Below are 16,936 nucleotides of genomic sequence, written 5' to 3'. Positions count from 1 at the left end.
TAATCCTTCACAGATGGGTTTTTAGACCATATTTAATGTTAAGATGCAAATGTGTGGAACGTATTCAAAACATCACATTTAAATATTTCCACTGGACAATGTTACACTAACTGGTCACTGTCAGCATGTAGTCATACAGGCCACGGACATGTATGTATGTTCTATATATATATAAAACACAATGTTTTTTAACAAATGTGCAGATGTTGTAGCCTACATAGCAGCTAAATCACTCAAGCCAATGTAATAAACACACTAAATGCATTGATTTAACTTTAGTTTTTATTTAGATTTCATTTTCTATGATTGACATTTCTAAGCAGTCAGTTGACAGTTCAGCAAAAAACATTTGGGATTGTTTCTCTTCAAACTACTCTCTCTCTCTGCCTATTAATAGTTGACAATACACAAACATACAGTTTATAAATCATTATGAGACTATGGTTGAATCATTCAAATAAAACCAAATTGTAATTGTAATACTGATGTAAAAGTACATGCCTCAAAATTAGCATCAGCATTAGCACTGAAATACAAACATCTCTCTTTATAAACACAGAAGTGTTTTCCACTAAAGTATTAATTTTAACATGTTTAACATGTTGCCACAGCCTGATCTTTAAATATTTATTCATTTTAGAGTGACTTGGTGAAAATTCAGATTGGACAGGAAGTAGTGACGTGAACAGTGAGGCTGCCAGGCGCTGTTGTGCACAAAGACAATAGCATCCAGTAAAAAAAAAAAAGTCAGAATTGTATATACACTTGAAATTACATCTAACCTCTTAGCAATTCAGTATTTAAAAATCAAATACACACAGAGCCACAAGGGAAAACTAACTTTATTAATGTTGTAACCACTTTGTTCCATGATTTAAATAAGTTAACACAAATATAATAATAATCTGTAACATTTGTCAAACAGGTCAACACTGCAACAACAAACTCATGTGCCAGATAATAAATAATAACTTAAGTATTATATCCCATGAAACGTTACACTCATGCTCTGTACAGACAGGATGTAGAAAAGTGAACGTGCTACCGCTAAATTACACTCAGCATTCGTCTATTTGAACTTAAACGGTAGAATGATAAGACAAATGAAAATGGAAATAAACATGTTAAAACAGCTGTGGGGCAAATGTTGAATTTACCCCAAATTCTAGTTTTACTTAAAAATACTGAAAAAAATATCTAATTGTGCATTTTTTGTTTTTTTAAATCTACTTTGGACTGTTTTGGTTGGTAGTTTTGGTAGTCTTTAGGTGCGCTATGTCTCCATGGTTATGCCTCTCTGAGGCAACCCCACTCTCCCCACTCTCCACAGATCTGACTCAGTCAGGTAGCGACACCTGCTCACCTACAACAGAGGAAGGCAACTTTACTGCCTTACTACTACTACTGCTACTGCCATACTGTGAAACATTCAAGGCAAAACAGTAACATCTCCATGGAGAATAACAGTTAGTGGACCATCCACTGGAAATGTTACATAGTGCAACATTAACTTTAAATAATCGTATACATACATTTAGTATGACATGGGTCTATACTGTACAATACCAAAACGGTAAAGGTGTATGAACTTTAAATCCATTAAGGAGTTTTGAGTAAAAGAGTCATCTAAAATGCTACTAAACCTGTGTAAAAAGTGACTAGTAACTACTACTTTGAGCAGTATTTTTCATGCGTACTATTTTGGCAGCAGTACATTTACTTGAGTACAAATTTTCAGTAGTCTTTCCACCACTGTTAGAAAGTACAACTCTTAATATATACAGATTCTCTTTTTGCATTTTGTAAATAAGTTGTAAATATTGTGTGATTTACATCCAGGAAAAAATGTACTAGACCCTAAAAAGCACATACTATAATTCATTTTGCAGAGAACAGGCTGAAATGTACCAGTCACATACAGAACTACAACTGTGACCCAGGGTGGCTTTAGAACAGGATTAAACCAGGTCTAAAACAGAGCAAACCTGGATCTAAAGTAGTTTTAAACAAGGACTATCCATAAAGAAGACAAACATGAGACTGAATTATCATTACAACAACATCTTCCTGTGCACACCTGCTTTGTTGGGTCCAAATATGGCATTCTGCGATCGCTTTTGGTGGACCTGCAGTTACAAAAATACAAATAAATCAAAATCTTAAAAAGCGAAATACATGACCAATTACTTCTACTTGTGGGTGTTCTACTGTTTTGCTTATTCTTTGTCATCATAGACCTGTCTCTCTTCATGTTTAGCCTATCACTCAAACCTCATCAGACATGTTCAGTTTGGTTCTGTGCAGTCTAAAAGCGCACTTCAAATCCTGCCATAAAAGTCGAATCACCCAAGTAGAACCTCAACGCGTAGGAAACTACTGTCGACTGCCTATATAAGGACTGTTTTAGATCAGAATGGAACATTGGGAAGGCTCAGAACTCAAGGTCATTGACTTAGAGAAGAGAGACAGAACTACACTACTTTCTTTTTTTAAATGGGATCAATTTAAATCACACTTATGGATGGATTACGGTTTAAATTTAAAGTAATGGTGTGTAGCCTGTGCTCCTACAGGTACTTCAATCCCAACTGAACCTGGGTTGCCAGTCCTGGGGTTTCGCTAGTGACGATGTTGATCAGAAAAAGTCATCATGTGAGGCTAGGCTTTCTGATTGGATAATAGATAACGCCAAATTATAATAAGAATAAATCAGTATTACGATTGTTATCAGTAATAGCTATATTTGGTTTGAACATGTTTAACTCGAGGAACTTCTAGGGACACAGATAGGACATGCTCATGGTATTTCAAAACCAAAATCTTACATATAGTTTCTTTGAAGGTATTCAAAGGAACCTTTCTAGTAGTAACCACCGACTGCTTGTCTCCATGGAGATGTATTTTTCTTAGCCTGGAATGTTCCATGTTTTTTTCAATGTATTTTTGAGCAATAAAACAAGATAGATACACTTTAGTACTATTTTGAGGAACTTTCCAGTCAAAACAATAACATCTCTATGGAGACGAGCAGGTGTTGGATTATCTTGCACAGGAAGATGAATCTCACTCATGAGAATCCATCTTGTACCTCACGCCCAAACCCAAAACAAACACGACCAACGTTGACAGATGAAAATAAGCCTGTTTTACAGACTTAAAAACGTGTAGAGGGAAGCGCTTTGTGCATTTGTGGAGGAAAAGATATCCATGTTTCTCTCTCGACAGGATATAACCGAAGCTAGTTTTCTCGACTTGTAAAGTTTCGCCCAATCAGATTCAAATATTGATATCATGACTTTTCGCTTTTACCCAAACACTTTCAGAGAGAGACGTTCCAGGTTGATAAATGTGTAGCACACACTTCAGAGTGCTACATATACCAATCTGGCGTTAGACAGGTTGCATATTGGACCCTGCATCAGAAAAGTTACATAGTGTCCCTTTAAGCATTTCTATTGAGTTTCAACCCTGTATGGATAAAGGTTTATTGCACTAACTTTTTCTTTATGAATAGCACAAACTACACTGAAGTATGGTTCAAATGCAGCCGGGCCAGCCAAGGATACAAAGTTCAGATGAGTATGATTCTCAAGAGGATGAACCAATAAGAGTATAGGGGCTTACACAAAACATATTTGAAATGGACCAAATTTTAAAAGAAGTATGAAATCAGAAGGGGCTATGAGCAAAGTAGAACTATCTTGATTGAGCGCAATCCAATCTACTTTGTAATAGCATTCATTTATTTTAGTTAGACATTTCAGTTGAGCTAATTGGTTTAAAATTAACTTGCAAAACTACCAGATTTGTAAGTGAGAATCATTTAACATTGTACACAAACTAAGGTCAAAATGAATTAATGATTGGATGATTGGATGATTTCGAGAACTGACAATAGAGATTATGCACTGACATCATTTTCATACGATTCCACATTCCAACTGAGTGGCAGAACTATGACAAAATGTTTTTCTTTGCTTTCTTTTGCCAAATTTTTGTCTGTGAACAAATTGTTTTGCTCAGATTAACTTTACATTTCAAAATGGAAATGGAAAGTAGTTTTTCCATTGCTTTAGATCAGGTATTTTACTTCTATGGGGTTTTACGGGAGCGCATATTTTAGACATTTTATTGTTTTCAAAATGCATTAGTTGTTGAAAAAAGATTTATTAAAAGGTTTAACAAGTTTCACTTTCGTTTTGGTGCTCTGAGCCTTTGCCCCCTGTGCTAAATCATTCCTTGTTCAGAGCACTATCACACAATCAGCGTGCAGCCTGCTAATGAAACTACCACACAAAACATCAGCTCTGTCAACTTGTAGTGCATTGCTTTGTATCTTGCTTTTGTATATTTATAGAAAATTATCATGCTGGACTGCTACCCGTAAGGGGAAGGGGGGGGGATGATGTTATAACGTTATAGCATGGTAGAAAGCTCCAAAAGGCAAATTTTGCATCATACCCTTTAATGTGACTGTACAACGCTTAGCTAGCTTGTTGGTTAATGATAAAACTTATAGACCCACAGAAATATGTGTACAAGTCTGTATTAGTGATTAATTTGTGCGTAGTCTGCAGTGTTTCTACTGTTAAGCTAACTCTTTACTGGTTTTCAGCTGTTTAAATGATTTTCTTATGTTATATAACAGGTACAAACTAAATATTAAGAGTTGTAGACTTTTAAATTTGTCATTGTTGTTATGTCATATGCATAACCTCTATTGTGCTAGGCTAACTGTGGCGCTCACATCCTTAGCATCTTTGGAATCAGCCCTTTTTGAACCGTTGTTGTAGCACCTAATGTCGCCTTAAGTCTACAGTTAAATATACTATATTTAAAATAATGTGATTCTTTTATTTTTCTGTATTTTTTGCACAACATCAAGCTGAACAATTTGCAGTTTTTGTGCTCAACTCTTCCAAAATATTTCCTAAATCTAACGGTGCAAACTCGCTTTTCGGACACCACGTTGTCGCTTCATTCAAGTCCCAAAGATGGCGTCCGGTTTGCAACTATTTCTCTTCTTTCTCAGTCTCTCCTCTCTCCATCCGAGTGCATTTGTTCCAGTTGTGTTTTTTGTTATAAGTTTGTTAGATATTGGGATTGTTGTTCACCCTTTAGAGGAGTCGGCAGAGAGGTTTTCCAGTAGCGTTCTGTACATGTCGGAACGGAGGAAGCGCGGATAGGAATCACGCTCCATCAAACCGTACACGATCTTCTGGGCCTCGTCGAAGCAGTGCGTCGTGGGAGTTTTGACGTTCCGCTTGATCTGTTCACGTGTCTGGTGGTCGATGTTGATCTGGAAGAAGACACAGGAGGAAACGTTAGGGCTTATGCAGGTGTTGAAATTAGTGCTACTTTTTTTTTGGGGGGGGGGGAAATACATTAAAAGTTATAAAGGACAAATTGGGATTTCATGGATTTAAGATGAATGAATTCTTACTGGTTTTAGGAAGTTTGTCCAGACTTTTCCCCACAGACATTCATAAATACAAAATTATCTATCCCTTCCTGTTTCTACAACTCGATCACTTGGCTAGCTGATGCTACCCGGAGTTGCCCCAAATCGAACAAATGAAGTCAATCCCCATATTAAAGTATATAAAATGTTTATTTTATGATATTTATGTAATTTATCTTGTCTCCTCACCAGTAATTTGTCAGAAAGGTTGTGAACTGCACTGAGAGCTTGTTAGCCGTTAGCTTAAATGCCAGTTTTACACACTAATTATGATCTAAAATTAAAATTAAAACACCAAGAGCTTTAGTTTTAATGAGACTTTCTCCCTGCCTAAATGTGGTCAATTGGGTTTGTACGAGACCACACCCTCTGGATTATTCATAAAGTGTGTTTTTTGCACGCTAATGCTAAAGGATACTGAGAAAATACAGGGGAGTGGCTTCAGTATTACAGAATCTCCAAGAACTCCTTTTAGACAATTTAGATCAAATTGTGTAATTGATATAAAAACAGATGACTGGTGCCATAACATGAATGACTCATGAATAGATTTGCAATGAATTCAGCTCAGAAGTGCAGACTCTGAAAGATGTCCAGGAACATTAAAAGAACACGATATAACTTTTCTGATGGAGGGTCTACAACCTGCTTGTCTCCATGGAGATGTTATGGCTTTACTTGGAATGTCCCACAGTATAAAAATGAGAGAAGAAGGTGGATGTACCCAGAGTAAGTTACAAGTCAAATCTGCAGAGAGGTGACCCTACTCACAGTAAGAATGCATTTGTTGTTGTTGTTTTTTGGGGGGTTTTTTGCAATAAAAATACATGTAGTTGGACAAAGCTAGATCTGTTTGATTCCATTATAGACAGTAAGGAAGTAGTAGTGGGGATTGAACCAGCAACCTTTGGATAGAAAAAATGCTTTCTTCCTTGGTCACTTAAATAAATACAGTAGGCATAATTTAAAGTCATTTCACTTAAAATTGCATCATGTAACTCGTCTCCAAGGATATACTACTGTGTACAGACAAGCAGGTGGTGAGTTACAGGTCACATCTGTGGAGAGGTGGCACCATTCACAGTAAAAATGCATGTTTTGAAAGTAATAACAAAACAAATGACTGTTAGATAGATATGTTTAATGCAATGCTGTGGAAGATTATTTAAGCAAAATATCTTCATGGAGGCAAGCAGGTGGCGGACTTGTGCCACAATGTTGCACAGTACACCTTTAAATTCATCTAGATATGAAGGGTGATACTTTTTTCAAGTCCAGTTAGTTTTATAGTGTGAGTGTGAGTTCTGACCTCTTTGGGCGACTCTGCTTTGATAAACTGCTCGTAGATACGCTTGGCTCGAGACGACATTCTGAAGGAGGAATGGATCTTCTTAAAGTCCTCACATGTCAGCCAGAACTCCATGTTCTCATCACTGTACTCCGACTTCAGGAACGTGCGGAAGGTGGCCAGCCCGTCTGCAGAGGGACACAAAATGGTCACACGACAGAAGGGATAGAAGGCTAGAACTTCGTAGTCGTATCTAAGAAGGGACAAAAGATGCTAACATGACAATTTTATCTATGGAGAGACACAAGATTGCAACATGCTGGTACAGAAGGGAGTTTTTTTGTGAATGTGAAAACTCAAAACTGTGGAAGTCTATGAAATAACCGCATTACAGTTCAATGGAAGCTCTCTGGTTTAGTTTCTCTTAAAGGGGAAGTTACATGAGCTGAATCTGTCTGAGCTCTCTCCAGACATATCACAGCCTCCTGCGTGTCTGCCCTGTGTCAGACAGATGTCTCTCCTGCCGCCATCAGCACCCACAAATCACTGGGACACAACAACGACATTAACTGTGGTGCCAGGGATTGACAGCTAACCTTGTGGTATTTTGTGAGTGACCGTACATGGTGAACGTGAATTGTACTTATTACCATAGTATTACTGGCATCTATGACACAGAGGTTGGTGGTTCAATTCCAGCTCCAGCCAATTCATGATGTGTCCTTTGGCAAGACACTTCACACCCTTTGTGTCAATGTGATGTGTGTAAGTTTTAGCAGTATTTAGAGCGATTTAGAGAGATTGTTTGCACACACTGGCTGACACGTTTCCCTGAGTCTGCACCAGGGCGACTGTGGTTGGTTTCTTTTCTTTTTTTTTTTTTTTTTCAAAGGCCAGTAACTTGTTTTGATGGAGATGTTATTGTTTATCTCGAACAGTATAGCAGCAGACAATAGATTATAAGATAGATAAGTTTACTATCACACTGTTGGACATTCCAGGCAAAACAATGACATCTCTATGGAGACAAGCGCGTGGCAGATTCAGAAAGTTACACAGTGTACCTTTAAATAATCGGTTTGCACACTTACATTTGGAGTCGAGCAGTTTCTCCAGCGACTGTGACCACTGTTGGGTATCTTCTAGAGTGAGTTTGCTGCTGAAATCAGACAAAACAACACCATTAAAGCGTTGTTATCACCCGTGGATTAGGAAGTGATACTGACACTCTATTAGCATGCTAGTTGCTGTTAACATGATCCGCTCTGGTTTCTGAAAGTTGTGGAAAACGATTATAAACTGTGAATAATTAGGATGCTTGCAATCCTTTGGGTAAGTGAGCAATAACGCTGGATCACTGCAAACTGTTTAAATTGAACCTCTGTTGTTTTTTGTTTTTTGTTTTGTCATGTTTTTATGACAGTAAAAATCAACAGGGCCTTTAAAGTGCCCAGATTACGCTATTTTCAGATCTATGTTATAATGTTTCCTCATCAAAAACATACCTGAAGTTGTGTTTTGTTACATTCACACATGTTTAACACACAAACCCTGCATGTTCCACTGTGTTTTTAAACTTTATACAACTTCGCTAGAACCATTTAGATGATTTCAGCCCTGGAATTGCCAATCTCTACTGAACTAAAAGTAAAAGGGGCTGTTAACTTGAAAACTATCTCTTCATGACATCACAAGGTGGAGCAGGACATTTTGAGCTTTGGTGTTGCAGACAGCGTGTGAATGAAATGTGTGAATGAAACAAAACACTCTAGGTATGTTTTTGAGGAGGTAACATCATTACAACATGGTTTAAAACTCACAAGTGTCAATTTTGTGTAATATAGGACCTTAAACCAACCTTTAACTCCTAGTGGCAGTGAAAGGAACACTAGACTGCTAATGCTACAGAAAACAGTGCAGTGCTCGTGTGTGCGTTCCACGTTAGCTTCTTCTGCCTTACATGGGAATGCTAGCCGCGCCGACGAGCTATTTTAAACCCGAGATCTCCGAGATGTGCAAACGCAACACAGTCCATCAGCTCACCTCTCACAGCCCGAAGAGTGGGAGAACATGCACTGCAGCCGGCACATGAAGTTTTTCCCACTGTGGAGAGAGAGAGAGGGATGGGAGAGAGGGGAATGGAGGGAGAGAGAGGGGGAGGAAGAGAGGGGTGAAAAGAGATAAGGGGAGAGGGAAAAGAAGAGAAAGGAGCAGGGGACAAAAGGAAGTACAGTTAGTACGATGGAAATAAATAAACACATTAAATTGTACAGGTTAAATATGTTGGGACAGAAAATTCAAAACTAATTGTAGTAAATCTCCCTTTCTCTAATAATCTCTTTAGCAGTTGGCTGCAGCATGAGAATATACAGAATCAAAATACACACAACAATAAAGGAACACGGCGTAACTTTTTGGGGTTGATGACTTTTGAGATTAAGTTTAAAATCTAATGGTGCATATTTTATAAACAATGTCCATGAGCATTAAATGAATTGTATATAAGATTTATATTTTAAATTTTATGAACATGACCTGTATCTCGTATCTGTGTCCCCCGAATACGAGACAAACATGCTTAAATCACATGTTGCTTTTACTGATAACAACTGTAATGCTGATTTATTTGTATTCACTGCCTAAACCCCAGCCCCTGCAGCCAATTATTATTCAGTGCTAGTGCAGCCTCTGCAGCTCACTGAAGGAGTTCTGGAGGGTCTGAGCTTTCACATGAGGCATGTCCTGTCCATATAAAGAGAATGAGAAAAACTTGTATGTGTTCTCGATCTGTAGGTTAAGGAACTGGCAATCCAGGTGTAGTTTAGATTGTAGTATTGTTTTATTAACTGAGAGGACAGGTTGCATACAGTTCCGACATACATACATTTGAGAGAAGACTGAAGTCTAAACTAAGAATCTCACACATTTCCATACATTAGAGACAAGGACATTGTGTCCTCAAAGAGGACATTCTTTTTAAATTGCGTTACAGTCTTTGTAATTTGCTTACTGTCACCATTCAAACTGCAGATGTTCTCTGTCCTGCTCATCCTTGTCTTGCTTTGTTTAATACTTATTTGTTTACCTACTGGACCATGTTTAAATGCAAATTATGTCATTTTCCATTGAGACAAGAATAAACTGTGTCAGAGGCATTTTTGCTAATGTTTAAGGACACAGACGGGTTTGTGTTATTTAGGGAAGTGAAGAGTGACTCACATTTGCAATAAAGTCTGTCACAACTTGAACTCAGGAGAGTTCAAATGCAGAGGATAAATTTCATGGCAAGACAAGTTTATCTGTATAGCACAACTGGTACGCAAAGTAATTCAAAGTGCTTTACAGAAAGACATGCACACAATGCAAGACAAACAAATAAAAACATAAATAATTATGATAAAATTGAACTGTTTTGAGCCTGGATTTAAACATGGTCAAAGTAGAGGCCTGTCGCACATCTTCAGGAAGACTGTTCCAGGTTTTGGCTGGATAAAACTGAAACGCTGATTCTCCATGTTTAGTCCAGACTCTGGGCACCAACAGGAGGCCAGTCCCTGAAGTCCTCAGAGTGAGATGGTTCATATGGCACTAACATGTCAGAGATGTACTTTGGTGCCATGGAGACTTGTTCACAAGCAGAGCTGCTTTAAAGTCTATTCTCTGAGCCACAGGAGCCAGTGCAGAGACCTGAGCACAGGACTTATGTGCTAATACTTCCTAGTTCTAGTCAGGACCCAAGCACCAGCGTCATCTCCATCTGCTTGTCTCAATGGAAATGTCAAGAATGTTCCAAAATATGACATTAAAATAGTCTGTCTTTGCGGGGACAAGCAGGTGATGCCACCAGGAAAAGTCACAGGTCAGATCTCTGGAGGTGCGACCTCGCTCACAAGCAGATATATATGGTTTTCAGCACCTGTATTTGAAGATAATATATAATGCAAGACAACATATAATACTGTAGAATATTGCAGGCAAAACAACAATATCTCCATGGAGATAAGCAGGTGGTGTACCCTCCAGGCAATGGTAGTCTATGATATTGAGTGATAAGTTTTATTTAAATTTTTTATATATAAAACAATAGTATGTATTTTTTATTTTTTTTTATTTTTATTTTTATTTTTTTTGTCGAAAATAAGCTAAATAAACTGTCTCTGTGGAGAATGTTCCAAAGTATGGTTTTAACTGTTTCCATGGAATCATGCAGTTGACTTTCCATCTCTAGAAAGTTGCACACTCTAGTTTTAAGCTCACCACACAGAACAGCCTAAGGCCCACAGACACTGGGAAAAACCCTGGATGATGTATGATGATGATTGTTATTGTACCTCGCAATTTGCTGATCATTTGGAATATGATGAATAAGGCTGTAAGATTAATCATAACTGAATCAAAACCACAATTTGAAAGGACAAAAAAAAAGGGACAGTTCCCACAATCAATAAAATCTCCTGTCTCATTCTGCATAAAAACTGCTAACTCAGTAGTTTAGATCTGTACAATAACTAGTCAAAATAACTACAAAATACAGAATGAAAAACTGAATTCAAGTTTGTTTTTTTTCTCAGTAGTTATTGGAAAAGTATAAACCAGACTAGAGTTTACAAGGCCCGCGTGTTTGAGCACATTGAGGTCAAAATAAGTCCGCTGTGTACTGTCTGCATCATTTAGAAAACATTCTATTGTGTGATAATCAGGAAGTGCACGTTAGCATACTTTAAGCTCACGGCAAAGCTCTGCACTGGCGTTGAAAAGTACTTGTGAATAATTAGGATGCTCAGAATACACAAGGTAAATGAGGAGTATCTTTGGAAAACCGTTTAAAATCTACTAGTTTCAACTGTTTTTCCACATTTTTAAGACATCTCTCCAGCTAAAGTATCTGCCATTCAGTTGCCACTCCACGGACAAACAAGCTTTTTCAAACCAGTTAAAAAATATTGAAACTAATTAAGATGTGGGCCAATAACAAAATCTCAAAATCACTCAATCAAGAACAACATTGCTAAATCAGGGCATTGCACCTCATTTTGGCAGGACATTTTGCAGTGTATAAACTGTATACAAACCACAACACTATTGGCTCCTACATTTGGACCGGGCCTCTGCAGTACAAGGACACAGTAATTAAACAATACTTGTCCATATTAGGCTCACAGTACTTCACCACTATGGGACCTATCTGCACGACTGAGGCATTACACCGATATAAGGCCACATGCGAATATAAAAGAAAGTACTATGAGCTAATATTGAAAATTACATAGTTTTTTATCATCATCGTGGTTTCAGAATCTGTATTGAGTATCGTGTATGTTCCTTGCGAGTTTGAATATTTGGATACAGCATATTTAGGTCATTATTTCCATATCTAAAAATAAAATAAATTTGGGATCAAGAATGGAGCAACTTGAATTTGATATTTAAAACTTAAATTGACCACAAACAAACCTGAATTTGAGTACATGTCAAAACAGGACTACTGCAATATGGCCTCTTTTACTTCTGCTACAACTACTTCTAAATATTGCTACTACCATTTCAAACACAATTGCTACTTCTACTGTTAAAACAAATGGCATTTCTACTTCTACTGCTACTACTTGCACTTAGACTACTATCACTTTAACGCTACTTTTGCTACTACAAAAACTACAACAAGAACTGTAAGTACTTCTCCCACTGCTACTATTTTTACTGGCGCTAAGTGATTAGATTTGTGACATTTGTTGTTTATTTAATTTTATTACGACCACTGAAACCAAAACTGCTGATGCAACTGCTACTTCTACAGCGACTACTACTGCTACTATGAATACTACAGCAACATCTGCTACTTCAACTTCTGTGTCTTTTACTATATACTTTTGCTAATATTACACTGCTACAAATATTGCTACTTCTAGTCATGCTTCTACTACTATAACTACCGGCAACTGCTGCTGCTAATACTACTGCTACTTCTACAACTACAACTACTATTGTTACTACCACTACAACCACTGCTACTATAACAAAACTACTAGATGTACATGAAAACAACTGATTAGGATTATAACTACATTTCTGGCAACTATTACTACTTCTTCTCCTTTTGCCACTATTAGTAGAAGCACTAGTACTGCTTTTACTACTACAGCTACTAATAAACTGTCAACTACTGGGACTACAAGTACTTTATTTTTATAGCAACAACTACTACATCAACTAGTACTGCCACTTTTCGTCTTACTCTTACATCAACTACTACGATTATTAGAGGAAACTGCTTCTAATACCACGACTTTTATTATAGTTACTACTGTCAACTACTGCACAACTACTACAACATTAACCACAGCCCCTACTACTGCTACTGCTTTTAATACAACTACTACTACTACTGTTACTGCTAGACGTACAAAAAACTGCTGATTTGAACTACACCTATTTCTGTCAACTACTGTTACAGCAACATCTACTTCTACTACTAAGTATACTTTTACTGATATTGCCCCGCTACAGTTACTGCCATCTTTAGTGTAACTATTATTATTGCAACTAGTACAACTACTACTGGCAACTACTGCTACTTCTACTATTACTACCACAACTACCACTACTAAATGCACATGAAAATAGCAGTAGTAGTTCTTGTACAAAATAAGCTAAGTATTGCACTACTACAACAACCACCACCACAACTACTACTACTACTATTACAACGATTAACCACTACAAATACTTTGAGTACAGCAGTGTCTACTACTTCTACTACCAAGTATACTTTTCTTATGGCACAACTACTGCCCCGTTTACTCTTACTACTAACTACTTCTAATACTACCAGTACTCGTAACAGTTGTACAAGAAAAGACATGATTTGGACTATAATTACTACTGATAACTACTGCTATATCTTGTACTGCTACAATTACTACTACAACAAACACTTAGTACAGCAGCATCTACATATTTGACTATACTTTTGCAGATTATACGCTGCTCCTAGTACGGCCACTGTAACGCTTAATACTAGTACTACTAATAATACTACTGCTGTTACTATCACTGCTTCTAAAGTGACTACTACTGTTAATACTACTGTTACTTCTAAAACTGTTGCTTCTACTTGGAAATAACTGATTTGAACTATAACTACAACTGGCAACTACTACTACTATGACTACTACTAGTACTACTAATACTTGTTATACATGAAAAGTACATCTTATTTGAATATAGACTCACATGTTTCCTTTCTTGTGGTTCTCGCGGTCCATCCTCTGCTCTGTCGCTGATGGCGGTTGAAGGATTAGGCTGCGCATGGTTTTGTTAACTCCTCCGTCTCATCCTCCTCTCTTTCTCTCACTCTGCTGCCCGCTCCCTCCGCTCGGGCCTTTATATCAGCGTTTCCTGAAGAGAAGGAGAGAGAGAGAGAGAGAGACGAGAGAGAGAGAAACTACAGTCAGGAAGGATGGAGGAGAGAGGGGAGAGAGAGAAAGGAGGAAAGGAGAGATAGGAAGTAGGGAAGAGAGAGCAGGGAGAGAAGAGAGGGGAGAGGGTTGGCAGAGAGGGAGAGAGACAAGAGAGAGAGAAGCTAAAGTCAGGAAGGATGGAGGAGAGAGAGAAAGGAGGAAAGGAGAGATAGGAAGTAGGGAAGAGAGGGGAGGGGAGAGAGGAGAGGGTTGGCAGAGAGGGAGAGAGAGGAGAGAGAGGGAAACTAAAATCAGGAAGGATGAAGGAGAGAGGGGAGAGAGAGAAAGGAGGAAAGGAGAGATAGGAAGTAGGGAAGAGAGGGGAGTGAGAGAGGAGGGGAGACAGGACAGGGTTGGCAGAGAGGGAGAGAGAGGAGAGAGAGAGAAACTAAAATCAGGAAGGATGGAGGAGAGAGGGGAGAGAGAGGAAAGGAGAGACAGAACTTAGGGAAGAGAGGGGAGGGAAAGAAGAGAGGAGAGGGGAGGGGACAGTGAGGGAGAGAGAGGAGAGAGAGGTAGGTAAAAGCAAGGGAAAGAGATGAAGAGAGAAGAGAGGGAGAGATGGAAGAGAGAGTAGAAAGGAGACAGAGTAGAGAGAAGAGAGATAGGAGAGCAAGGAAGGAGTGGAGAGAGAAGGGGAGAGAGAAGAATGGAGAAGAGGGGGTTTGTAAGAGAGGAGGGTGAGGAGAGAGAAAGAAAAAGAGAGAAGAGGAGAGAGAGGAAGGAAGAGGAGAGATGGTGTAAGAGAGAGAGAGGAGGGTGTGAGAAACAGAGCAAGTGAGTGAAAACCAAGAGAGGAAGAGAAAGAAAGGAGAGAAAGAACCGGGTAGAGAGAGATAGGGAGAAGAATGGAGAGATGGAGAGAGAGGAGAGAAAGGAGCGAGAGAGCTAGAGAGGAAGGAAGTCCCTGTCCTTTTTGACAGGCGGTGAAGAAATCTCCCTCCCAGTTCTCCTTATAAGTCTAGGTTCGTTTTTCACAACACACTTTTTCGACATGCACTGCAAAAAATGACTTTCTGACTCCAAGTAAGAGTACTCGACTAGACCTGGATATTTATTTGGTGTACATAAAAACAACATTATGAGAAAACGACATAAAATAAGTTAAAGGTGCAGTACTTTTTACACATAAAGAACAGAACTACTTCATTTTAAACGGTTTGCAGTGATCCAAAGTTATTCCTCACTTACCTTATGCATTCAGAACATCCTAATTATTCACCGCGATGAGTTTATAAGCACTTTTGATAACTTTCAGAGGCCAGAGCAGAGATTGTTAACAACAACTAGCATGCTAATGTGCACTTCCTCATTATCGGACCATAAATTGCCTTATTAGATGCAAACAGTGCACAGTGAGCTGCTTAGCGAATGTTTATGCACTTCAGCAAACCACACTTTGCACAAATACATGGGGAAAAAATGAGTGACGTAAAATAAATATTCCACATGATTATTTTGATAATTTATGATATTGAACGCAGCGAAATGGAAATTATTTATCAACTCGATAAATCAGTAAAAAGTACTCAGTCGGATGTCGTTGGTTGGATTATTTGGTGCAGACGTGGTGTTTTTTTTGCAGTTCGGTCGTGGTGGCTTGCTGTGCCGGGAGTATTTTTAGGTTCAAACACAGATGCAAATGACGGTAACTGACAGAGATAGGCAAATCTTGACCTTCGCCGCACGGGGTAAGAGGGAGAAAAAAAGAGAGAGGGCTAAGAGGACAGAGAGAGGGCAAAATAGAGAAAGAGGGTGAAGAGAGAAGGAGCACAAAAGATAGCGGGAGGGTGAGGAGAGGGAGAGCAAAAGAGAGGGCTAAGAGGAGAGAGAGAGGGCAAAAGGGAGAGGGAGTGTGAAGAGAGGGAGAGCAAAACAGAGAGTGTGAGGAGAGAGCAAAAGAGAGAGGGCTAAGAGGAGAGAGAGTGGAAAAAGTAGAGAGGGAGAGCAAAAGAGAGGGCTAAGAGGAGAGAGAGAGGGCAAAAGGGAGAGGGAGTGTGAAGAGAGGGAGAGCAAAACAGAGAGTGTGAGGAGAGAGCAAAAGAGAGAGGGCTAAGAGGAGAGAGAGTGGAAAAAGGAGAGAGGGAGGGTGAGGAGAGGGGGAGAGCAAAAGAGAGAGGAGAGAACCAAAGAGAGAAGGGGTGAGGGGAAAGAGAGTGAGAGAGAGCAAAAGACAGAGGGATGACGGGGAGAGGGAGAGCAAATGAGAGCGGGCAAGAGCAGAGAGAGAGCAAAAGACAGAGGGGCGATGGGGAGAGGGAGAGCAACGAGAGCGGGAAAGATGAGAGAGAGAGAGAACAAAAGAGAGAGGGGATGAGAGGAGAGGGAGATGAAAGAGAGAGGTGGTGAGAGGACAGAGAGCAAGAGAGACAAGGGGGTGAGAGAAGAGAGATCAAAACAGGGGGGTAAAAGAGAGAAGGGGATGAAAGGAGAGTGAGAGACAAACAAAGAGTGAGAGTATGAGAGGGAAGGAGGAAGCAGGGAGAGTGAGTGAGAGGAAAGAGACAGAGAGAGGGGAATGGAGAGACAAAGTGAGAGAAGAGAAAGACAAAGACAAAAAAGAGAAGCTTGAAAGAGAGAGGGGGGTTGACTGTGGAAGAATGACATAAAGAAAGGGATGCAAATTTAGGTTGAACCGTGTCAAAAATAGTCCTTTCTGGGAGTGGTACTTTCAAACTGACTCCACTACAGGACTGGGTGATTTGAGGGAAAAAAAAAAAAAATGAT

At 39.0% G+C, this 16,936-nt stretch overlaps 1 protein-coding gene across 2 annotated transcripts; it reads right to left on the bottom strand.

Moving 5' to 3' along the window:
* Nucleotides 1-783: 783 nt before the first annotated feature.
* Nucleotides 784-14,110, bottom strand: LOC117369763 (regulator of G-protein signaling 13-like). 2 transcript variants are annotated; one of them, XM_033965098.2, is made up of 5 exons: nucleotides 13,983-14,110; nucleotides 8,793-8,852; nucleotides 7,841-7,908; nucleotides 6,771-6,937; nucleotides 784-5,299 (listed from the first exon to the last, which is right to left on the bottom strand). In XM_033965098.2, exons 1-5 carry the CDS (start codon nucleotides 14,057-14,059, stop codon nucleotides 5,111-5,113), a joined length of 561 nt encoding a protein of 186 aa, XP_033820989.1. In that variant the 5' UTR covers nucleotides 14,060-14,110; the 3' UTR covers nucleotides 784-5,110. The 2 variants fall into 2 exon arrangements, with proteins under 2 accessions (XP_033820989.1, XP_055077334.1); XM_055221359.1 differs by having other exon boundaries at nucleotides 4,896-5,299; nucleotides 7,841-7,905.
* Nucleotides 14,111-16,936: the final 2,826 nt, after the last annotated feature.

This window comes from Periophthalmus magnuspinnatus, chromosome 4, assembly GCF_009829125.3.
Source record: "Periophthalmus magnuspinnatus isolate fPerMag1 chromosome 4, fPerMag1.2.pri, whole genome shotgun sequence".
NCBI classification, from domain to species: Eukaryota; Metazoa; Chordata; class Actinopteri; order Gobiiformes; family Gobiidae; genus Periophthalmus; species Periophthalmus magnuspinnatus.
Note: the sequence above shows the minus strand (reverse complement) of the source record. Positions and strands in the feature narration are given on the sequence as shown.

Bases quoted from the DNA above. Each gene is read 5' to 3' on its own strand.
- LOC117369763 (XM_033965098.2), bottom strand. From the start codon at position 14,059: ATGCGCAGCCTAATCCTTCAACCGCCATCAGCGACAGAGCAGAGGATG. The intron at 7,909-8,792 runs GTGAGCTGATGG...GTCTGATTTCAG, and splicing joins CACTCTTCGGGCTGTGAGAG to CAGCAAACTCACTCTAGAAG. The intron at 6,938-7,840 runs GTAAGTGTGCAA...GTCCCTCTGCAG, and splicing joins GAAACTGCTCGACTCCAAAT to ACGGGCTGGCCACCTTCCGC.